This window comes from Aspergillus flavus, chromosome 4 (genome assembly GCF_009017415.1).
Source record: "Aspergillus flavus chromosome 4, complete sequence".
In the NCBI taxonomy this organism is placed as follows: domain Eukaryota; kingdom Fungi; phylum Ascomycota; class Eurotiomycetes; order Eurotiales; family Aspergillaceae; genus Aspergillus; species Aspergillus flavus.
In genome coordinates, this window is record NC_092405.1 from 4,679,291 (window position 1) to 4,700,406 (window position 21,116).

At 48.3% G+C, this 21,116-nt stretch overlaps 9 protein-coding genes across 9 annotated transcripts; 3 read left to right on the plus strand and 6 right to left on the minus strand.

Moving 5' to 3' along the window:
* Positions 1–472: 472 nt before the first annotated feature.
* F9C07_1604005 (RTA1 like protein) lies at positions 473–1,929 on the minus strand. The gene is made up of 2 exons (XM_071508246.1): positions 1,447–1,929; positions 473–1,373 (listed from the first exon to the last, which is right to left on the minus strand). Exons 1-2 carry the CDS (start codon positions 1,613–1,615, stop codon positions 721–723), a joined length of 822 nt encoding a protein of 273 aa, XP_071366761.1. The 5' UTR covers positions 1,616–1,929; the 3' UTR covers positions 473–720.
* F9C07_2160694 (Zn(II)2Cys6 transcription factor) lies at positions 1,851–3,864 on the minus strand. Its single transcript, XM_041292511.2, has 2 exons — positions 3,601–3,864; positions 1,851–3,553 (listed from the first exon to the last, which is right to left on the minus strand). The coding sequence occupies exons 1-2, from the start codon at positions 3,664–3,666 to the stop codon at positions 2,432–2,434; spliced, it is 1,188 nt and encodes a 395-aa protein (XP_041146975.1). The 5' UTR covers positions 3,667–3,864; the 3' UTR covers positions 1,851–2,431.
* A 1,015-nt stretch (positions 3,865–4,879) lies between these two features.
* Positions 4,880–6,520, plus strand: F9C07_10157 (putative feruloyl esterase B precursor; the record flags this gene model as incomplete). Its single annotated transcript, XM_041286172.2, has 1 exon — positions 4,880–6,520. The coding sequence occupies one exon, from the start codon at positions 4,880–4,882 to the stop codon at positions 6,518–6,520; it is 1,641 nt and encodes a 546-aa protein (XP_041146976.2).
* A 1,374-nt stretch (positions 6,521–7,894) lies between these two features.
* Positions 7,895–10,704, plus strand: F9C07_1605136 (MFS multidrug transporter). The gene is made up of 5 exons (XM_041292534.2): positions 7,895–8,938; positions 8,992–9,013; positions 9,062–9,135; positions 9,198–9,527; positions 9,581–10,704. The coding sequence occupies exons 1-5, from the start codon at positions 8,745–8,747 to the stop codon at positions 10,479–10,481; spliced, it is 1,521 nt and encodes a 506-aa protein (XP_041146977.1). The 5' UTR covers positions 7,895–8,744; the 3' UTR covers positions 10,482–10,704.
* A 105-nt stretch (positions 10,705–10,809) lies between these two features.
* Positions 10,810–12,657, minus strand: F9C07_10155 (laccase TilA; the record flags this gene model as incomplete). Its single annotated transcript, XM_041286178.1, has 2 exons — positions 10,810–12,338; positions 12,390–12,657. 2 exons carry the CDS (start codon positions 12,655–12,657, stop codon positions 10,810–10,812), a joined length of 1,797 nt encoding a protein of 598 aa, XP_041146978.1.
* An 894-nt stretch (positions 12,658–13,551) lies between these two features.
* On the minus strand, positions 13,552–13,827 carry F9C07_10154 (uncharacterized protein; the record flags this gene model as incomplete). The annotated part of the gene is made up of 1 exon (XM_041286179.2): positions 13,552–13,827. The coding sequence occupies one exon, from the start codon at positions 13,825–13,827 to the stop codon at positions 13,552–13,554; it is 276 nt and encodes a 91-aa protein (XP_041146979.2).
* Positions 13,828–14,686: 859 nt separating this feature from the next.
* On the plus strand, positions 14,687–15,014 carry F9C07_10153 (uncharacterized protein; the record flags this gene model as incomplete). Its single annotated transcript, XM_041286173.1, has 2 exons — positions 14,687–14,815; positions 14,880–15,014. 2 exons carry the CDS (start codon positions 14,687–14,689, stop codon positions 15,012–15,014), a joined length of 264 nt encoding a protein of 87 aa, XP_041146980.1.
* Positions 15,015–15,445: 431 nt separating this feature from the next.
* Positions 15,446–17,515, minus strand: F9C07_10152 (peptidase S8/S53 domain-containing protein; the record flags this gene model as incomplete). Its single annotated transcript, XM_041292512.2, has 5 exons — positions 15,446–15,870; positions 15,922–16,225; positions 16,278–16,371; positions 16,426–16,567; positions 16,623–17,515. The coding sequence occupies 5 exons, from the start codon at positions 17,513–17,515 to the stop codon at positions 15,519–15,521; spliced, it is 1,785 nt and encodes a 594-aa protein (XP_041146981.1). The 3' UTR covers positions 15,446–15,518.
* A 1,799-nt stretch (positions 17,516–19,314) lies between these two features.
* Positions 19,315–20,843, minus strand: F9C07_10151 (uncharacterized protein; the record flags this gene model as incomplete). Its single annotated transcript, XM_041286180.1, has 2 exons — positions 19,315–20,216; positions 20,282–20,843. 2 exons carry the CDS (start codon positions 20,841–20,843, stop codon positions 19,315–19,317), a joined length of 1,464 nt encoding a protein of 487 aa, XP_041146982.1.
* Between the last annotated feature and the right edge of the window lie 273 nt (positions 20,844–21,116).

Consider the following 21,116-nt stretch of genomic DNA (forward strand, 5'->3'; position numbering starts at 1 on the left):
AACCACAGCCTCAACATTAGTTGCAAGGCGAGAAACAAAAGGTGATGCACCAGATGGGTGGACGAGGTCTGGCTCAATAAGTCCCGTCAAGATGTACTCTTGTAGCCTGGCGGGGTTTTTCCTCATGACATGCATACTGCCGTTATCAAAGCATTCCCATCCAGCAATGATGGCCCATCCAAGTCGCCAAAACACGATCCGTGACCACACTGGATCACTTATCATGACCCGCACCAGCTGTCGGTAATCGATTTAGTCCAAAGCCCCCTGTTGCCTTGGAGGACTTGAAAGATTTCGCTGCGAGTCGCTCTACATTGATCAACAAATCTTTGGCTAACGCCTCAACTTTTCTACCAACGCTCCTGATACCGGCTGTGCGCCACAGCCACATAAGGTATATATATAATCAACAAATTATATGGTGCCCATATGTGTTGGTTAGCATATTGAATGTCAAACTAACGAGCCGCCCATGAATATTAAACTTCGTGGCTTAAATCATCTGTTCCCACGTAAGTCAAGCCGAAATATATTATCGTGGAAACGACGTTATAATATTTCGGATCCGCTGTCTAGGAGATAGCCATATAATTAGAGGCGAAAGAACAAGTCCCCAGGAAGCAGCTATTAGAGGAATACAGGAATAAGAGTATCTTCGAGGTATCTTTTCAGGTGAGTGGGTCATCTCAGCAGAAAGTATCTAAGTAGATTTAAAGGGCTCTATGCCGTCCCCCCCGTCCCGTTCAGCTTGAACCTTTCAGGGACGTGCGAGTATGTGCATACATCAATGGGGAACCTGATTGCAAATATGGCCATCACTATCCACATCAGAGTCGCGTCGAAGACATATACGGGCCACTCATGTTGTAGCAGGTATCCGTCATTGCCCATAATGTACTCCACAACCCTGAATAGAGACCGAACCATGATCAAAAGGCTGACTAGGTACAGGGTATTGAGGTGCCACTTCCATCGCAAAACATTAGAGGAGGTCTCCTGCGTAGGGTTTCTGTACATTCGGGCCTGGAAGATCATTGTGCTGATAATGAAGAACCCCAGGAAAACGACTTGCACAATCAGGCCAAAGATAACAAGCTTGTTTCCTATGCTCGCAAGGTCACTGGAAATCATCATGCCAGCAGCACCGCCTTGGATCAGAAAGGACAAGACATCGCCGGTGACAAAGACCTTGGTTAACCAGCGGACGGGTATCAGTGAGCGACTTTCACCCTTCACCGCGATAATTACCCGGCCCAGAACCATGTATATTGTCGCCGCAAAGAGGGCTGGACCGAGTAGTATGAAGACATTCTGGATGCAATAGGGCATCATACGTCCGGTCTTGTCGTAAGCGGACGCTCGAGCACAATAACCTATGAATTCAACTGATACCGTTAACATGCGCAATCTCCATGAGCTAATGGGCAACTATCCATATGCACTTACAGAAGCCCCCAATGGCAAAGCAAATGCAAAAATAGGTCTTTAGTTTCCATATCTTCCAGGTGTGATGTATCGTTGCCGCTAGGAAAAGCAAGAGAAAAATAACCGCGGCGGCCCTCGAGGGAATGTAATGCCAAAGATAATAGCCTTTGTACGTGTGGAGTTCCGGCATTATGTGTGTGACAAGTGCAGTTGAAGCCAGACCCCGTGAGGAATTGCGAGCTAAGGCGTTTGGCCGAATGCGAATGAGAACACTAGTCCGTCGGACCAAGGCAAGGCTGTATGAATAGTTATATGTTGAAATACATGCACTAGGAGGATCAGAGACCTATCCTGCGACAAAATTTGGCGCGTCTCCACTCCAAGCCATTCTTTATTATTTATACTAGGCCCGCAACTAATGTGAGGCTCCTCGTACCTTTCTTTTTTCTTTTTTTTCTTTTCTTTTCTTTTCTTTTCTTTTCTTTTTTTTTTTTTTTTTTTGAGATACGTGTAGCTAGCTCCAGATGAAGTCCAATCTCCTATATCCAGATGCTGTGTGCGGCTATGAAGTATAGCTGATGCACTCTGACCTAAACGAATTTCACGTTATTATTATCAAAGGACTGTAAGTTTTCATACTATTCCGAGTTGTAAATGATCATAAAGCTGCCCATATTGAGAGCGGGATAAAATTCTGTTTTAACACTAAAGGCTCTTGCCTAGAACGAGCGACCTTAACAGAGGTAACCCATCTGGTCCTTCTCCTACTCTCCTCTGATTTCCAACTGCCTGGCAATGTGATAATGGCCCGTGCATACGAGGAAATGGAAGAAGATCCACCCGCGCCACTCATTGCAAGGCGGGTCATATAAATATTTGGCACAACAAGCTGGGAAAGAAATACGCGTATGCACGGGCCACTTATGCACTGCCATATCGTAAGCCAAGAAAAAAGCGGTTCACCAGAATGTTACATTTTCCGTAGAAATGGACCACTCCCAGTCCTCTATTGGGGGAGTGAAGAGGTGCCATCGAGACATGGGGTTGTCGATTCAGCCAAGACGCGATTTGGCCAGTACAACCAGTCCGCCCACTGCGGCCCAAGATATCGATCGATAGACCGGATTAGGAATTTGCCACCATCACCGAAAAGCCACGCATCGCGGCAAGAGTACAGAATAACTGCATAATGTGCTAGAATAACAAGCGCTTCCGGCCGACGGTGCACTAGCATGTCGGTATACTCCCCAGTCACCATGATGGGCCAGGCAAGAGCACCCTGTATATTATCAACGATGGCACCAAATTGTGAAGCATTGAATGACGATTGCAAAGCCTTGATCGCTTGCTCATAGGTTTCATTCAGCGAAGGCCCTAGCTTTGAGGCTTTGATAAGTTCAAGAAGGCGGTTGCACATCTCTCCATCTCCCGTTTGATTCTGCAAGCTTGCCTCAGCGTCCTTCAGAATCGGCTTGAGTGATGTCTCTTTGATCTGATCCCAATTGCCCCCAATGACTGTGCGGACTCCGCGGTGGATACGAAGATAATGGATGAACCGGTCTAGAAAGGCTTGAAAGTCATGGTCTTGATATATCAGTATGTCGCAGAGAAGATGCATACCAAGCATGGATGATAAGATGAACGCCGGTACCGGTGGTTCCATGCTGGCATGAGGGTCGGTCTCATAAAACATCCGAAGTGCATGATTTTGTAACTGCGTCGAATGGTGTCTATAGAACTCTTTCTGGGTGTCGCGAATGATACTAAGATGTAAGGCAGCGAGAGCCAGGAGCTCATTCATCAGATATGGAGTGGCCAGTGCGTGGTTCATCACCTCCTTGTGTAAAAGCCCTCGGCTGTTTCCACTCTTACACAAAGACGGTAATGTTTCTGTCAACAGATGGTAGAACAGCTCAGCATGAAGCATATTAGCAGACGCATCTAACTGGCTAGAAGCAGAATAGTCTGGTGACAGGTTGGAAATGGATGACTCGGTAGATACCGATGGGGAGGATGTTCTCTTTCTGCTAATCCTGCTAGACTGCATAACCTTAAACGTCGTATCGGAATATTCGCATAGCCGTTCCGATGATGTGCAATGGGAGCAGATTGGCCGTTTTTCATCGCACTATAGATCGTTATGGCGTTGTCTCAACGACAATGGATGTTGTTTACCTTGATGTGACGACGCTTACATTCGATGCAGCCATTCCGCGATTTCTTATGCGTCCTCCGCGGCATCGGTACGGTGATGGTTCGATCGCGAAAGAGGTACCGAGTTAAGCCAAGCTTAACAGCCGGATATGGTCATTAGCTGTGCTGATGAAGGTCGCCTCCTCAACTCAGGTCTTCAGGTGCCGTTATTAGCTTAGAGCAAGCAAATTACAATCTAACATCCACACCCCGCTATGCCCGTCCAGTAACATCACATGACCCGCACCGAAAGTAGATCGGGATTGGTGCCGCCCTGCCAAACGGGTCGACGCCGCTTAAAATGCACTGTCGAGGTTCGTCCCTGTATTTTTATAGACATGTATCACAAGTACATATCGCCTGGAGGACATACATCATCCCAATTCAACTATAGACGTCGATGGAAATCCTTGATTAGATTGATTATGTTGCCTGAATCTAGTCATAATACGTCAAGAGTCCTACAGAGCCCAGAGTTTGCGTCAGTGGGAATGCGGCCGTCATCTGCTCATGGACCTAGACTTTAGATACAACAGCGCTTCTCACTATTAACACTTATACTATCGATCTTGGTAGCCCCCGTAGCATCCCTTGATCGATGGCGAAGACTGGACAAGCCATGGTTCTCTGGCCACCTCGTTCCCTCTGCGGTCTATTTTTGAGATAATTAGCAGTTCGGACGTGGCGTGTACGGCACGATATATCAGGAGGCAAAGCGAAGTGTGTGAGATTCATTAGACGATATATGAGACTCCGCAGGAACTCTCAACCCATATTTGGTTCGACCAGATGACTCAGTCTGAGGTAAAATACGCGTATAGACGATTGAGACCCGCTCACTCGGGTCATTATGATAACTTTTTAAGGCTTCACTCCGGTTGGCCTTCTTAAGTAAAATGACACATTGTAGATACTGTCAGGCCCGGAAAGACACTTCCTTGGTCTGTTCCAGTCCAAGTATGGGTGACTTATCTGAGCAAGTGTGCAGGACTGTCACATGAGAGAGCCTCCTGAAAACCGCACGATAGCGCGTAATCACTGCGCTACAGAAGTAACGACTGCAGCTAACGAGAATCTATCCTGTTGCCGGCTAATTGCAGCCAAGTCGTTATGAAAAGGAGGGTAGGGGTAGGCAGAGCGAGAGTGCTGCGGATACGCGTATACAATACTTTACGCCAGTGTGGATCCAACGGGTTTGCACTTGGAAATATTTTTGCCTAGAACGGCATGGTAGTTAATTTCAAATCAAGTACACATATTTATGAAGCGCGCCATCCTGTCCCAAAGCCCTCAATTTATATTCTATTGTGAATCTAAGATAAAAAAAATGGTTGTCTTCTCCCGCACTCTATTCTCTCTGGTCGCGATTCTTGTTCCAATAGCATCCGCTTCCAGATGCTCGCCAGCCTTTATCGTGAAACCAAACTTGCCTGGTGCTACAATCCTCGATATTCAAGCTCAGGAAAGGCATAACTTTTCTGCTGTTAGTCTTGGGCCAGGAACAAACGAAGGCGGCCGATATACGATCAGTTTCTGCAACATCACCGTCACCCACACTCATGCGGGCTGGAACGACACAATCCATACCCAGGTATGGCTGCCGCTTGAGGAATGGAATGGCAGGTTTCAAGCATTAGGAGGTGGGGGCTACGCTACAGGCTTTGGCGAGACCTACCTAACATACGCTGTCGCAAGCGGATTCGCATCGGCTTCTACTTATGGAGGCCTACCGGTGACAAATGGGAAGGACAGTATGCCCACAGACCTGTCGTGGGCGTTGAGCAGTGAGAACAGTGTGAACTGGTTCCTGTTAGAGGATTACGCATCGAAGGCAACAAGTGACATGGCTGTGATCGGGCAGCAAGTTACCCAGTCCTACTACAAAAAACCCGCAAACTATTCATATTTTGCCGGATGCTCTGGTGGTGGGCGGCAGGGGCTGCAGATGGCACAGAAGTACCCGGACCTTTTCGATGGGATCTTAGCTGTTGCCCCGGCTCTCAACCTACAACGTTTCATTCCTGCAGGCTTCTGGAGCTCACAAGTCATGAACGAAATCAATGTTTACCCATTGCCCTGTGAGGTCGAGGCTTTCACTAAAGCGGCCGTGGAAGCTTGCGATCGACTGGATGGAGTTGAAGACGGCATCATTAGCGACCCAGACCGCTGTCATGTTCGGGCGTTCGACTTTGTGGGCAAGAGGTACACTTGCGACGGGATTCAAAAGTCCCTCAGTGCTGACAGCGCGAAGATTATCCAAGCCGCTTGGTCTGGGTCACACTCTGTCTCTGAGATTGACGGTTGGTATGGGGTCAACAAGGACGCAGCTCTCGGCACTGCCTATGTGTCTACCAAATGCTCTGTGAATAACACATGTTACTCTTCTGGAAGTGACTTGTTCGGCAACTGGCTCAGATATCTTGTTGCAAAGGACTCCAACTTGTCAACCAGTAACATGACTCAGAAGGAGTTCTTCGACGCCCTGCGCTCTTCGAACCTTGAGTATTCAGGGATGCTCGGAACAAATGACCCTGACCTGTCAAGGTTCAAGGCAAATGGGGGCAAAGTGATCGCCTGGCAGGGAATGGCCGACGAGGTTATCCCACCGCTTGGAACAATTGCCTACTATGAGGAAGTGCTGAAGCACGATCCAAAAGCTCACGACTTTTACCGTTTCTTCGAAGCGCCCGGTGTCGGTCACTGTTATGGTGGACTAGGGCCTGTTCCGAATGAAGCGATGTCCCAACTGCTTGAATGGGTCGAGAACGGCCATGCCCCTGCTGTTCTGCATGCCACTAAAGGTAGCAATAACACGGCGAGACACCTTTGTCCATACCCTCTTCGGCAAAAATACATTGGAGGAGATCCCAGAAACGCAACCTCCTTCACCTGCGCCAAATAGACTTTTCCCTTTGACGACTTGGTCGAGATTCTTACCGATAATTTGTGGTGCTTACCCGCAAGGCTGTATTCGGTCAGAGAAGTCTAGTTCATCAAGATGGGGTTCGGCAATGCTCATACCAGAGAGCTTCTTATCGGCCTCCAACCAGCTACGCTACGTCTTAAAAGTTGAGATAGTGGGAACTATAGTAGTCCCTGAAGAACGGACACAAGTCATAGAGCCTAGTCCAGACAGGGAAGGGTCCTATTTGTCGTAAACATCCCGTTCGCGTCAGGCACCAGCAGGGCTTCTATATCAGTGATTGGTGTGGTATTTGTGCTGTCCAAAGTGTATATATCCTAGGAATAGTCCTCTATGAGCATAGTAAGTCAAAATCTGCCATACAGTGTGTCAAGAAGACGAATTACCTAAGGCTGCTAGCCGGCGCCCTTCTCGACCAGGGTTCCAGTAGTAGAGCTGAGCTGCTCCCAATTTCCAAAATAGAACATATATGGCGCCTACAAGCTACGGCGTAAACTGAGAAGATAGCCAGGGCAGGTGGAAAGTAGGCTTCGCAGCCTCTCAAATTAGCGAGCCCCCATGCAACACCTTCAGAGCTTTGACAGTTTGAGCAATCCTCCTAGCCCAAGGAAGAAAAGGTTGTGCTCTACCATACAAGGCACAGTAGCATAATTCTTTGTTTCCTTCACTGCAGCATCCGGCGTGGCCTGCTGGCGACTGCAGGGTTTCCTTTCTAAGATATTCTAACCCACATTAGCGCATCAGATTTGTCTTCCTGGGGCTTGTTGCGAATCGAGGCTTAACCAAACCTCACTTGATTCATTTGAATACCGAGAGTTGGATCGTGGTGGAATCACCGGTCATTTTTTTACGGCTGTCCTTGTCGGCCCCGCCGGCGACACGTAACATACCCAACACACCAACACACCAACCACTTGCACGATTGTTTACCGCATACTCCTGCAGCATGGAACGAGACTATGGCTAATTAATAAAGCACTATCTAGGCTCTGCTACACGCCGAGTATTGAAAGAACGCCTGTCACATTGCCGCCCGCCGACCATAATGCGACATAACACATTACCTGGACCGCGGAATGAAGACTGGCTGATGGTGGAAGTACTTGGTCGAGATTTTTGGTCCCTGGGGCCATTCATTAATTACCCGCAATAGCGTGGACTCACCGATTTATTGCGCCACTCTAATTATCCGTAAAGTGTGCAATTTGAATAATTAAATCTCCGTGATGAAATACTTGGCATTTCCGAAAGAGTGTTGGGCGTCGGCGGATTAAAGCAGTTTTATAACCTACCCTCTTTCACTTGGACTGACTCAGTGAGTTCAATCCACATGTAGCCATGGGAATCTCTGCAAAGAAGCTCAACCCTTCAATTTGCCTTCACTCGTACTGTTCCATGCCAAGGTAAACGCTTGACTATTAGTGGATGATCATTGCTGGGATTTAGGTTTGGTGGAAGGAAATAACATGCGGGATGGTGTAAGGAATCCTGATTTGATACTTCTACCACGCAAGGGGCTACCGCGCTACGCATTCTTCACTGGGAGATCTTCATACCCGAAACGTAAAGTATATGTGAGCCGTAGAGCAGTGATATGTCTATTCAAATGGACTCATACATGTGAGGAGCACGGGCAGCTCTCAAACTCTAGACCTGACTATAATAAGAGAGACACTACACTCGTCATACTTCCGTGCTGACCTGATTCGACATACAGTCATCATGTCGTGAAGCAATATAAAGCGCCCGCAAAATTGCATTTGAGTGACGATCTGGTATGTATCCCCTGTTGATCATCTATCTTGCATGTCAGTTCGCTCTTCCAGCGCGTTGTAGTAGGTTCAAAAAAAACCTCTTGATTTACATTGAGCAGTGACATTAGACACTGGTACCCACTAGTTCCACATATCAACGCAAGCTTGATGCAAGGCTTAGCTATACTTACTGAAGTGTGACGTATCTCTTTGACAACTATAGGCAACTGCCCAAATAGCAGTACCTGACGGGAATGTAGATTTTGAGAAACCCTTGCGCTCTTGGTTTACTACATACAGAATGCTATGCTTGAAGAACAAAACATTGCATTTATAGTGACTCGGTCACTGCTGAGGCAAGCTGGCATTTCTTGAGATTTGAACGACATATTTTAATTAGATCCTTTCCTCAATTTCGGCAACCGTGCTATACTTCTATCCCGAAAGTCATGAATCCACAATCGAAAGGATTAGCAGTCGAAGATTCCTTGGCCACCGACTACCTATCAGAGCATCACCTTGAACTCACACTAGATGGACATTATATCCGCTGGCGCCGTGACAATCCGATTCATCCAAGAAATTGGCCTGTCTTGCGGAAATGCTTTGACACTGGTCTCATCTGCCTTCTGGACTTTGTTCTGTATGCCAGGCCCACTTGAAAGCCAGACGCGCTTTTAGCTAATGTCTCGACAGGACAGCCTCTAGTACTGCTGGCGTATGTGCTAGAAAGCCGTCACGCCAAAGAGACCGCTAACAGTTATAGGCATCGGCAGCCGCAGAGGCCAAACATGAATATGGGATTGGATCTGAGCTATCCACCTTTTGCTTTATAACAGTGTGAGGCACCATGACGCCTATGCTAATCACATACTTTGGGTTGACTGACTTGCGCTTCGTAGATTCCTGCTTGGTCAGGTAATAGGGTCGATTGTCTTACCCCCATGGTCTGAAACATTCGGTCGCAAAAGACTCTATCTCATTAGCAGTGCTCTAAGCTCAGTCTGCTGTGTGGTAGTAGGCGTTCCTCACTCCCTTGCTGCAGTAATAATTGGACGCGTGGGGACTGGAATGCTTGCTGCCATCCCTTACACTGTTGGTGGAGGCAGTGTCGAAGACATGTGGTCTTCTCGACCACGGATATGGGTGATGTTCTTGTGGACCATTGCATCGAACCTCGGCTTGTGTATCGGACCTATCATGGGCACATACGTTAGTACATTGTTGAACTGGTATGTTGGCCCCGGTCTGTACCACAGCGGGTCATTCAACTTATATTTCACAGGAGGTGGCTCTTTTATATATATGCGATCATCATCGGGCTTATGAGCGTCCTCTTCACGTTCATCCGGGAGTCTCGACCATCTCTTTTGCTTACACGAGAAGTCGATAAGCTCTGTCGCTACACTGGAAAGCGCTTCCAAGCCTTAAACCATGATCACCACCCTGACCTCCGCACCTTTCTTAAGGTTGCTCTATTCCGACCTGCTATTCTCTTCCTCCGAGAGCCATTGGTATTCATCATATCCATCATGATTGCTTTCGCCTTTTCTCTTCTCTACATCTTCACAGAAGCACTACAACCGATTTACCAAACAATTGGGTTCTCTCACACACAATCCTCCTTAGCCTTTCTTGCCATCGCCTGCGGCATCTGGTTCAGCACTCTCACACGACTCCTCGATAATCGAGTCTTCGATACTCGCCGGCGCAAGAACCTACCGTTCAAGCCCGAAGATAAATTGTTAGGCCTTGCTATCGGTGCTCCGGTGCTGGCGGTCAGTTTGTGGTGGTTCGCCTGGACCATTCCACCAAAGGCATCGAATACACACTGGATAGTGCCATCCGTCCCTCTAGCAATGATGGGGTACGCGTTGAATGAATTCGATACCGTACTTTATTGTTACTTAGGGGATTGCTACCTGAGTTACTCGGCCAGCGCTACAGCTGCGGTGGCTTTCCTCCGCGCCTTGCTATCCGGGGTATTTCCATTGTTTACCAAACAAATGTTTGAAGGCCTTACGGCAAATGTGGCTGTTTCAGTTCTTGCTGCTCTGGCAACTGTGTTCTGTATAGTTCCTCCGCTATTTATATTCTATGGAGAGCGGATCCGAGACCGAAGTCCGTTTGCTAAGCATAGCGTTTTCATAGCGGGGGAACTTGGAAATAAGGAAGAGGATTATTGATCTATGTATGTATAGATATATCCAGGACATTGCTCTTGGTAGAAGCTATCTCAAATGTAATATACTCCAATATTTGCCGAATTTTGGAAGGGTTTGATATGTATGGTGGGTGAGGTAGCTTTGCCCTAGTTACGTTCTTTGGCTGTCTGTCATATCAATGGCATCCCGTGACTCTAGACGGAAGACTTTGAGACCTTAATAATAAATGTACAATATTTACAGCTCATCCGTGCAGTGACCGAACTTGAAATCATTTCGTAACGTACTAAACATTAAATGTTCTAAAAGCTAACGTAAATCTCTATCTAAAAACCACATGTTCATATCGTCAAACCTGAATAGAATATTCCTCAGGTATCTCAGGCCACTCATCCACACCATCAAGGATACCTATCGCCATCCCGCCACTAAGATGGACCTGGATATGACAATGGAGTAGCCATGCACCGGGGTTCACAACGTGATGACGGATTGCTAACCAAGTGTCCTCGGTCGCCGACGGTGGAGTGATGTACGTATCCCGGATCTGGGGAGCTTCGAGATTGAAACTCTCCGGGATATGCTGCATGGCTTCAGCAACAGAAGAGTAGTTCCATGCTCCGGTACCTTGGCCAATCACGTAGAATTTGTTGGCGTGCTTGTGAATTGGATGAGGGGGCTGTATCTGACCGTGGATATCGAAGATCAGATCAATCCATGTTCCATTGAGTGTCTTCAGAGTAAGGTCTGGCTTGGCGGTGGAGGGGTAGAATAGTAGCGGCGATACTTCCTCTAATACAAGAGGGAGGGTGGTGTTGCCCAAGGTCCAGGTGTAGGAGGCGTCGTAATGGCTGATTCGCAGGATGTGTGTTTGCGCAACTTCTTGAGATGGCACCTCGACCGGGAAGGGAATGATCTTGGTTTCGTCCAGCAGCGTATAGTTCGAAGAGACTACCGCGCCGTGGATATTGATCGATGCCACGGAAGCGTGCTGTTGCGTCTTTTCCAAGGTGTTGTAGGACAAGACTCCGGCAGTATATAGAACTTGGTTGACACCGGCATTCGCTACACGGATAGTATAATCCCCAGCGGGCTTATCCAATTTGACCAGGACGGAGTACCGGTTGCCATTAGCAATGGTGATGGCATCTACCAATGTAGGATGAATGTAGCGTCCGTCAATGGCGTAAACATACATTTGATGCTCGTCAATCGAGAACGTGGTCATTGAGACACCGGCTGCACTGATCAGATCGTAGCTCACATATCTGTGGGATGGGTCCACTAGGACACGGGCAGTGCCACCGTTTCCAGGTACACAACCCGAAAACATCGAAGGCGGCACTGCGCTGTAGTTATGACGGAAGGTTCCCTGCATAGCTACTACCAATGGGGAGGTACATCCAATGTCGGTCAGGCTCAAGTTGCCCAGGATTTGCCTCTGTTCAGCGCTAGCGAGCTGATTCACCTTTTCTTGACCAGGACAGCTAATCGATCCTTTTCCATTGATGAGAATGGCGTTCACGCAGTAAGCGTCCAGCCCGCTCTTTTCTTCAGCCTGCCATATCTCTTCCGAGGTCAACTGCCGCCAGTCCGAAATCATTATAGGTTGCGTCTTCTCCTCGGCCGCTCGCATGGCCTGGCGCTCGCTGCTCTTGTTCGTAATCAAGCCAAATGGTTTCTCGACGGACTCATCCGGATGTATGTAAATCGCTCCGTAGAGGCCATCATCAATCTGCCCTCGGTTATGGGCGTGGTAAAAATAACTCCCATATTGTGTCGCGCGCCATTTATAGAGAAAGTGATCACCCGGCGCAATGGGTTCCTGCGAAAAGCCAGGCGTGCCGTCAGACCAGGGAGTGCCATGTTGTTCGATCCCTGGGGCATCATGTCATTAATAGCTCTTGAACCAAGTGAAGAGGGGCCTACCGTGGAAGTGAACGGATGTATTAGTGGGCAGATTGTTGATCACCAAGAACTCGACATCGTCTCCTTGTCGCAACTCGAGCAGCGGACTGGGGAGTTGACCGTTTCCAAGGATCATCTTTCGAGGGATGCCCGCTGGGGCCCATTCTTCCCAGGTAAGTGTGAGATTGAATCGCACCGTGTTTCCGGTGGTGCGCACATGGTGGTTCGACCCGTTAGCCCAGGCGAATAGACATAGGGCCAATGTCAAGAATGTCAGTGAAGAATGCATGCCGAATTAAACGCGTCCAGAAGTGACGGTCTCCGGACACAAGCAGCGAGGCACCCACATGGCTCACATGGTCCATATATAACGATTCCACGCAGGGGGCCTAAAACAGAAGGCTATAAAAAGAAAACAACAAAAGGAACCCCGATTATGGTGCCGATTGCCAGGAGAATGCCTCAATTTCAAGTGATTGGTGGTGTTGCAGTGGCTTGGATAGTGCATATACGGGATAGCAATCCAACAAATAATAGAGTCATCTGGAGCCCCATAACATTTGAAATGAACCCGATCGACGAGAAATGGAGACCTCGAGTGGGTTGTCAATGTCGCTCCATTACCATGTCGGGAAAAGGGGGCCCCACCGATCTATTTCAATAATCGTCTCTGCCCAGAGTGCTGGGGCCCCTTGCCTTGAGTTGGGGACCTAAAATCGTTCGGTCGAATTCCAATCAATTGCTTCACATTCGGCTGGGCTCTGCGGACGGCTCCACTCATGTGAGCTGGACGCCTGCAACTAAGCGTATATTGGTTGTCCTTTACAGCCGCAACTCGACGCCATGATAAACAAAGGTCATTTGATAAGAAGGGAATTGGATTACGGGAAATTTCATCACCTGTTGCAGAAGTCAAAACCTATGTAGACCACGTGGCTGGCTCCTCTCAGCCCCGTATGTTGTATCTGAACTGGCAGATATCAGTTCCCCCATGGTGAAGTAGATATCATCGCTCGGACCTGGGGCCGCGCCGCTTAGCCACCTCGCCAAAATCTTCATTGGCTCACCTGTCCCTGTTGGACGCCTAAGACTTCCCATGACAGGGAGGGCGAGGCTGAGTTGGCCAAGACAGCCTTGTAGTGCATCTGATAACGCTAAATTAGTATTTTACCTAACCGGCCAATCAATCTAGTTTATATGTCATATTCTTAGCGTCTCGCACGTCAATTATTGTGGGATTCGTGTCCAGCGCAATAGATTTCATGTCGGCAAGGCTGAGGTAATTGCGGACGGCGTCGTTGGCGAGATTCACAGGGACACAGCCTGGGCTGGTAACTATGTCTCCAATAATAAAGGCGTCTGTCTCTGAGCTTTGGGTCGCCAGACGTTTCGCCAGGCCCGATACGTAGATTCTCAAATCGCATTGAGTGTCTGGGGACGGGACGTGGATGTTGTCCATGATCGTAGTAATCGCCAATGTATGAGGTGTCGTATGTAGACATGACCGCTGCGTCCTCTCGAGCTGTCCACTTTGCAGCTGTAAGGTACCCAGCGCATCGGAGAATATGATGGCAGGAGTGCCAAAGGTTGAGGACGATCTGAACTTAACTTCTGGAAGGTAGCAGTCGGATGCTTACGAGTGCAGAGACAGACAGGAGTCATATAACATGCATTCTATACGTATCCCATAAAGCTGAGGGTATCCAAGGAATTGCGATACAATCAGTGTCCCTATTTTGTAGATTGCATCGTTCGTCCTGGTCTGGTTAAGTCGCTGAAGGCCTCAGTGATATGTATTGGTAATACATTCATGTGACCCCAGATACGCGTTATGATTGCAGTATCATGGTAATACACTTACACAGTGGAAGACGTCATGACGCTCGCCACTGGGAAGTCTCAATCGACACCTCCAGAAGCAAGATGGCTGATTTTGATATCTGAGACGAAGCTATTCTATGCCACTATTAGGTGCTATGTGCACCTCCAGAGCTATGGTGGCATCCTGCACATAACCCCTATTCACAAGGATATCAAGTTCAATCACAATAAGATCTCTTCTACCCCCGCTACCATACAAAAGTAAGAAGGGTGGCGAACCATGGTACGCGTTGATCTCTACCAATGACTGTCAGAGAAGCAATAGGATTGTATCACCCGACGTTGCTATTGTCGCTGATGTCAACGTACAGCATCATGACCTCATTCGAAATCGTGGCCTACTTATACCAACACGAGCCTAAATCTCCTTCTCAATTTCTCAATTTCCAAGTTATTTCAGAAAAAAGACACTACCATTGGGACCTCAACCAGCAAACATGGAATCAAAACACAACACCAGAAAGGACTCTGATCGTGTCCGCCTCAGGGACGACGATACAGGCTCTACCGAACCCGAACAAGTAGACCAACAAAGCAGCTTTGCTGACTTGGACCCTACTAAGGAGGTATATGTCGCTTGAGCTGGCCTTGAGTATAGCGATTTCATGCTGACACACTAACTTTCCTTAGTACACTGCGTCCTCCCAGACTGCCGGTACAGGCTTCCAACCTGAGCCTGCCGCACCGCGCTCCAGTTCCTCATACCATTTCCAACATGATCAACTGGCACACCCAGACGAGGAGTTCCATAGACCACAAGAGTAGAAAGGGATATGCACTGTATGTGAGAAATGAGTCGTCTTTCTTTAAGCCACGGGCCGTTCCGTTTAGTCTTTTTTATGAATGATCTTAATCATTGGACAATGTTGCTTTGTACTTGGGAGATCAGAGTATGATAACTTATCTCAATGTTCACTACGAAATACTTAAAATATAATTAATCACATAAATCGTATCGCCCTACATTTGTGTATCATCCCACCATGACTTGACTCGTAACTTACCCAATAGCGCTGATTCTTAAGTATTGCTATTTTAGCTATGCTGGAACATATCATTGCAATGACGCCATCACCGTTGGTTGGAAGATAGCTATTACTTTGCCGAGATCAGAACACTCGTGAATGGTAAAATATTGTGAGTGAATATGGCTACAATCATGTGTAAGAATAATCTTAACATGACATCTTCGTATTGTCTCTTTACGGCAGATCCTATTTTACATAGTAACGATACATAAGCCGTCTCTCAAAACAAGCAAGGCCTTTATTACAAAGACAGGACCAAATCCTTCAACTTCATAAAGTCAGGGACGCCCAAGCCCGTCACAGGATCCCATCCAGCAGTTGCATTCCAATGGGCATAGGGAATGACGCCACCTCCGGTAACATTCTTACCAGTTTGGGGGTTGACGCCGTCACATCCGATGGATGACCCGGCCGTGATATCGGTGAAGTCCTTCAGAGCCCCGCTATACAGGAGGGGGTTCAGGAATCCGAGAGTCGGTTTACCGGCACGCAAACGGGCATCGTTCAACATACCCACCAAACCAGCAAAGACAGGGGCAGCAGCGGATGTTCCACCGGATGTGGCACGTTTGCCCTTAACGACCACCTCATATCTACCCATCCCGTTAGACAGATTCAGGTATGTGTAGAGAGAGGGGACTTACCTGGGGGTCAAGCTGTGGGCAGCTACGTCAGGGAATCCACGACCGGAGAAGTTGGTATATTGGGAATAGTAGTCCTTGGTCTCTGCGGTAATCTGCTGGTCAAGGTACTTGCTGACTGCCGATTCCTGGTACCAGGCACGGCTAAAGTAGTTGCTGAACCCGCCGGAGGAGGCATCCCATGCGACTTCAGGAGCATATGCCTGAGTGCCACCCACTGATGTGAGATAGGGGCAAGTTGCAGGGAAAATTGGTGTGAATTCTGGAGTCTCGGTGCCGTCGTTAGACATACATGAGGCGCCAATTCCTATTGTAATCAGTACTTAGGAACAGCAACAATGTGCACCACGGTCGCATACCAGTGTCACCAGAAGACTCAAGCACGGTAATTCCTCGCAGACCCATCAAGCCAATTAAGTTGCACACTCTCTTAGCGTAATACTCCGGAACAGTCTACAAACTCTCGTCAGACAGGCGGAAACCCCGCAAATATGTTGGAGGGCTTACCTGTTCCTCGTCGCCGTATGAGTTGGAGAGAACCTGGGGGAGCGCAGAGTTAGGCTTCGCCAGGAGATATTCATAGTACTCCAGGTAGGGCTCATTCTGGTTGTCCGCTGGCGTTGGTTGGAGGGCATTCGGAATAAACGGGCTGGAATCGATAAGCAATCTTCTCAACACCAGTTCAAGATGGATCAAGCACTTACGGTGTACCAGCGGTGATGTACTCCTTCACTGGTAGAGGGTGGCTAACGCCCACAATCAGCTCCACATCCAAGTTGGCCTCGCCAAGGGAAGCAGTGGTCCAGTTTTGGTCGTTGGTAGCACCGTTGATCAACTCGACGGAGAAATTCTGCGATGGAATGTTGAACCGCTTCTCATAAAGGGCCAGGTCAACATAGTTGGCGGACTCGTTCAAGAAGCTTCCAAAGCCAACTTTACTTCCGGAGGATGCGCTGGGCTTGTAGCCTCGGAAGTTGTACATGTCCGCCAAACAGTCGGGAGTGATTATATCCGCACAGGACACGTTACCCGCTGCTGTCTTAGTCCCTGCGGCGAACTTATGATGAGTGGGAAGAGCGACGCTCTCCTGCTGCTTGCCAAAAAAGACTGTTGGGGCGACAAGATCAATTCCATCAGCAAGGTCATCCGGAATTGAGTACTGCGTAGTGCGCAACTTCTGAACCTGGCCGTTTTTATAATACGAGAACTTGGTGTCAAACAGCTTGTTCACAGTTCCGACCGACGTAGCGAAATTTACCAAGCCACCCTGTCGAGAGATATGAGTGACGCCCGCATTTCTAAGCCAACGGAGCACGGCTTCATCGCTCGCGGTGGGAAAGAGCGTCTCGATCCCGGATTGATCCAGCCATTGGCCGTACTCTGCATTGCCTGGGGTCGACAATGCCGTCAATTTGGACTCGAGCTGGTCTAGGTTCTGGCGTGCCAGGGCGATTGATAAGGTAATCGGGTCGCTTTCCGGCGCCTGTTTGACTAGGGTCCAACCATTCGGAACCGCGGCAACCTTCTCATGCACGATTGCTAGCGCTGGCGCTGCAAGGGAACCGAACACTCCTGCGAGGAGAAATGATGAACGCATGATGGGAGGCTCTCGCAGCCAACACACAAATCCAATCGAATGGAAATTTTAGAGACGATCGAAAAGAGAGGTGGGAACACGATCCCCACGGGGGATTTATATGATAATCCCATTTTCTCCCTGCGTGTCCCCTTTCTCCCCCCGTTTAGACTAGTGCAAGGGGAGAACCGTGAGATGGACGATGAATGGTCGCTTCCAGCATGTCGTTACATGAAAGGATTGGCTGTTGCGTGATTTGCGACTCGAATTCGGAACCGAAATGAGATTTTGATTAAGACAATCAATCAAAATAAATTGCGAACTAGCGCATTGTCGGCGTGGGTACTCCGACTTCTGCTATTGTTCTGCCGACTCCAGTGCTTGAGGCAGATAAGCAAGGTCAAGCCTCGCCCAGATGACCAATCAGACCCCACATCTCGGCCGATCAACTCCAATTCAAGAAGGTGACATTGTGACTTCGACGCCGTGTCATTTTCATCGCCCTAAGTGGGCTCACGGCGTCCGTCGGAGGTGGCCGGAAGAGCCATTCCCTGAGTCGGTCCCTTGGAGAAGAAGCCCAGGGAATGGTATGGAGGAGCGTCTCGTTACCCAGCATCACACGAGAACTCAATATAAGGGATCCAGTGTGACATACGGAGAGTTGTTTTGACCCCTTTTTCCCAACCAGTGGCCGAGGTCAGGGCGTTGTTTTCCAGAGGGTTTCCTCCAAACTCTATTTTGGGACTAGCGGGGTCTGAATAGGTTTAGTGTTTATCTAAGAGGCTAAGCCGAAATGGGTCTAGCTTATGCTGTAAACCTTGTGGCTTTGCTATCTTTTGTGTTATGAATGAAGAAAGAATTGGTATAATCAAAGTAAAAAAAAAAGAAAAAAAAAGAATATAGCAACAGGGATCTGGTTGACTAGTAGCAAGATGTCACCTGACTGGTAGAATTGTAGGAGTCAGCCTCGCCTCGATCCAAACATGACCGGAAACTTACCTCACTAACGGCAATATATATATTCCCCGACTATTGGTCACGACAAACATCTCTTTCTACATTTACTGTACTGTTTAAGTATACTGCCACACCGTGTTACGTGTTCTTCTGACTTGCTGACCTTCTTGTAGTCTGCGAAGGACACTCCAGGCTGATCATAACACCACCGATCACCAGTTGGATGACCTAGTTTTTGATCAGAGGGATACAACCTGATAAGGCAAGACCCTCTACTACGGCCAGGAATTCCCAATGCCAAGATCACTTTAACCTAGTCACCCACACTCTCAAACGTGCCTCCGACGTTGAACTATGTCCAAGCTGGCCAGCTTCTGACATAGAGCTCCCACAAGCGTTAGCAACACTCGTTGTTGAGGTCTACCTCAAGCCACCACTCTGGACCTCTACACATTGTTAAAAGAATGCAACCAGATGCACCAAGTCAAGCGAAGAGGTCAGCAGTAATTTCATCTGGCCTATTTAGAATTTATATTCTCTTCTTTGAATTACAATACAGAATTCGATGTGGGGTGAAGGTACAGTATTCTGTAATTCTGTTATTCCTAATTATATAGCCCAGGGGTATTAGATATTTTCCCAATGTGTGGACTTAGTGATATTAAGTTATCATCATCTTCATCTCCATCTACTACACGCATATCACCAAGATTCTGCCAGCACCAACAGTCATTATATAGTTTCAATGAGTGGACAGTTCAAGGGCACGTCAGATCACGTGGATGTGCCTTCTTGTTCTCTGCTAGACGATAGTAAGTATGGAAATGAGTAGGGAAACGGAGAGCAAAAACACTTACCGGATCTTAAAATTGGTAGCAGAAGTCCCATAGTGGAATCCCCGTATTTACCAGAGTGGTGCTCCATGACCTCGTCACAAAAGCATCAAGACTGAAAATAAAGTCCGATTTCAAGCTAACCCCATCACCGCATGGATTACCTCCGCCGTGCACATCCGTGGGGACTCCCGTTGCCGTAGAATTTGTGACACGTGTAGCATTTGTAGCATGCTCTGTGTCGAGTTTGGCATCGAGCACAAACGTGTTGGCAATTCCCGGTTTTGCGGTTAATCCACTGCTAAGATCAATGAGCCCTCCGAGGAAGCTCAGCGCCATCTCGACCGTCACGGTGGCGCTAGCATCAGCCTGGACGTTGGCTTGCGCGGAGATATTGGCATATGGGTGGTACGTTGGCGTCCATCCAGTCGCCACAGTATTCACGCTGTTCAGAATGTCAACATGCACATTGCCATTTGGCATGGAAATAGACAGGCCTGCGGCTACATCTACGTCGGCTGAGGCGCTGAAATCCATCTCTAGGCCGAAAGCTACACCAGGACCAAGCTGCACGATGCCGGGGATATTGACAAGCGTGTAGGTGAGATCCGAGGGGTTGTACGTGAAGGACTTGTTGTAGGAGGCGGCGAGGTGCGCGCTAAGAGCCACATCGGCGGAAAAGCCGGCGTCGATGTCGAAGTACAGTTGCCGCAACTTGAAGGCCCAAAAGTCGTAGTACAGATAGCCAGAGAAGGTGATTTCCGAGGAGAAGGCCGCTTCGTCGGCGGTAACAGTGAGGTACGGGGGCTCATTCAGGAGAACAGTATTGTGGGCCAGGGACTTAGAAAACGGTATGCTGTAGGAGGGATTGAGTGTGAGGCGCTTGGCGAGTTTGCCCGCTGGCACTGACGAGAAAGAAAGCTCGCAGGTTTCTAGATGTACTAGTCTTAGCTCACTGCTCAAACATTGATGCATACAGAAACCATAAAATGCGTACCAGCAATTTTGTCAATTGGATGCTTAGAGGCATTGCAGGTGATTGACAAATTGGACTTATCCGAGGCTATCTGGTTGACCTTGAAGAACCCTCTCTCGAACTCAGCATCACAGTTGCCTAGGTGGTTTGTGATCAGGATAAGGTTCTCTTCCAATGACCAAGACTGGAGGGCTATTTCGAAGCCAGCAGCGTTCTTGAAGGCGACGGTCACAGACTCATCAGTGCACTTGACACTGCCTATAGCGTCGATGTACTCTAAAACAACGGTGTCATGGTTAAGCTCCAGGTTCATGTTAACAGAGCCAGAGGCGGCTTTGGTAGAGGGCTCAGAGTCCAAGGAGCCATAGTAAAGAGAGACCTTGGGAGCTGGGATTAAATGAATTGGGTCAGAAGTATCGAGATCTGGCGCTGGTACGGGCCCAAGTGTTGCAGTAGCACTTGCGACGGGGGCGGAGGGGGGATAGTTTGCAGCACAAGATTGAGCGAGTGCCTGGTTCACAAGACTAAAGGAAAGTATCTGGAGAGCGGCCACTCCGAGAGACGGCCATTGTGTTCTCGCCATTGCAGCTATGCTAGAAGTAGGGAGTAAAACGAGAGAAAGGAGAAGGAGACGAGGAAAAAAGGAAGAAAGACTGAACGAAAGAATGCGTCTCAAATGAGTGACTTCAAAAGATTGTGACAGAACGAGTGACTAGGCCTGATATCTAGCATGATGAAGGATACATGCACAGTTTAAATATACTATCCTGAGCCACTACAAAAGGGGTATTGGAGAACATTGGGCTGCGGAGCCATATTAGGATTCTTTCTAGCCGCTAAAGAAAACCGTTGGAGC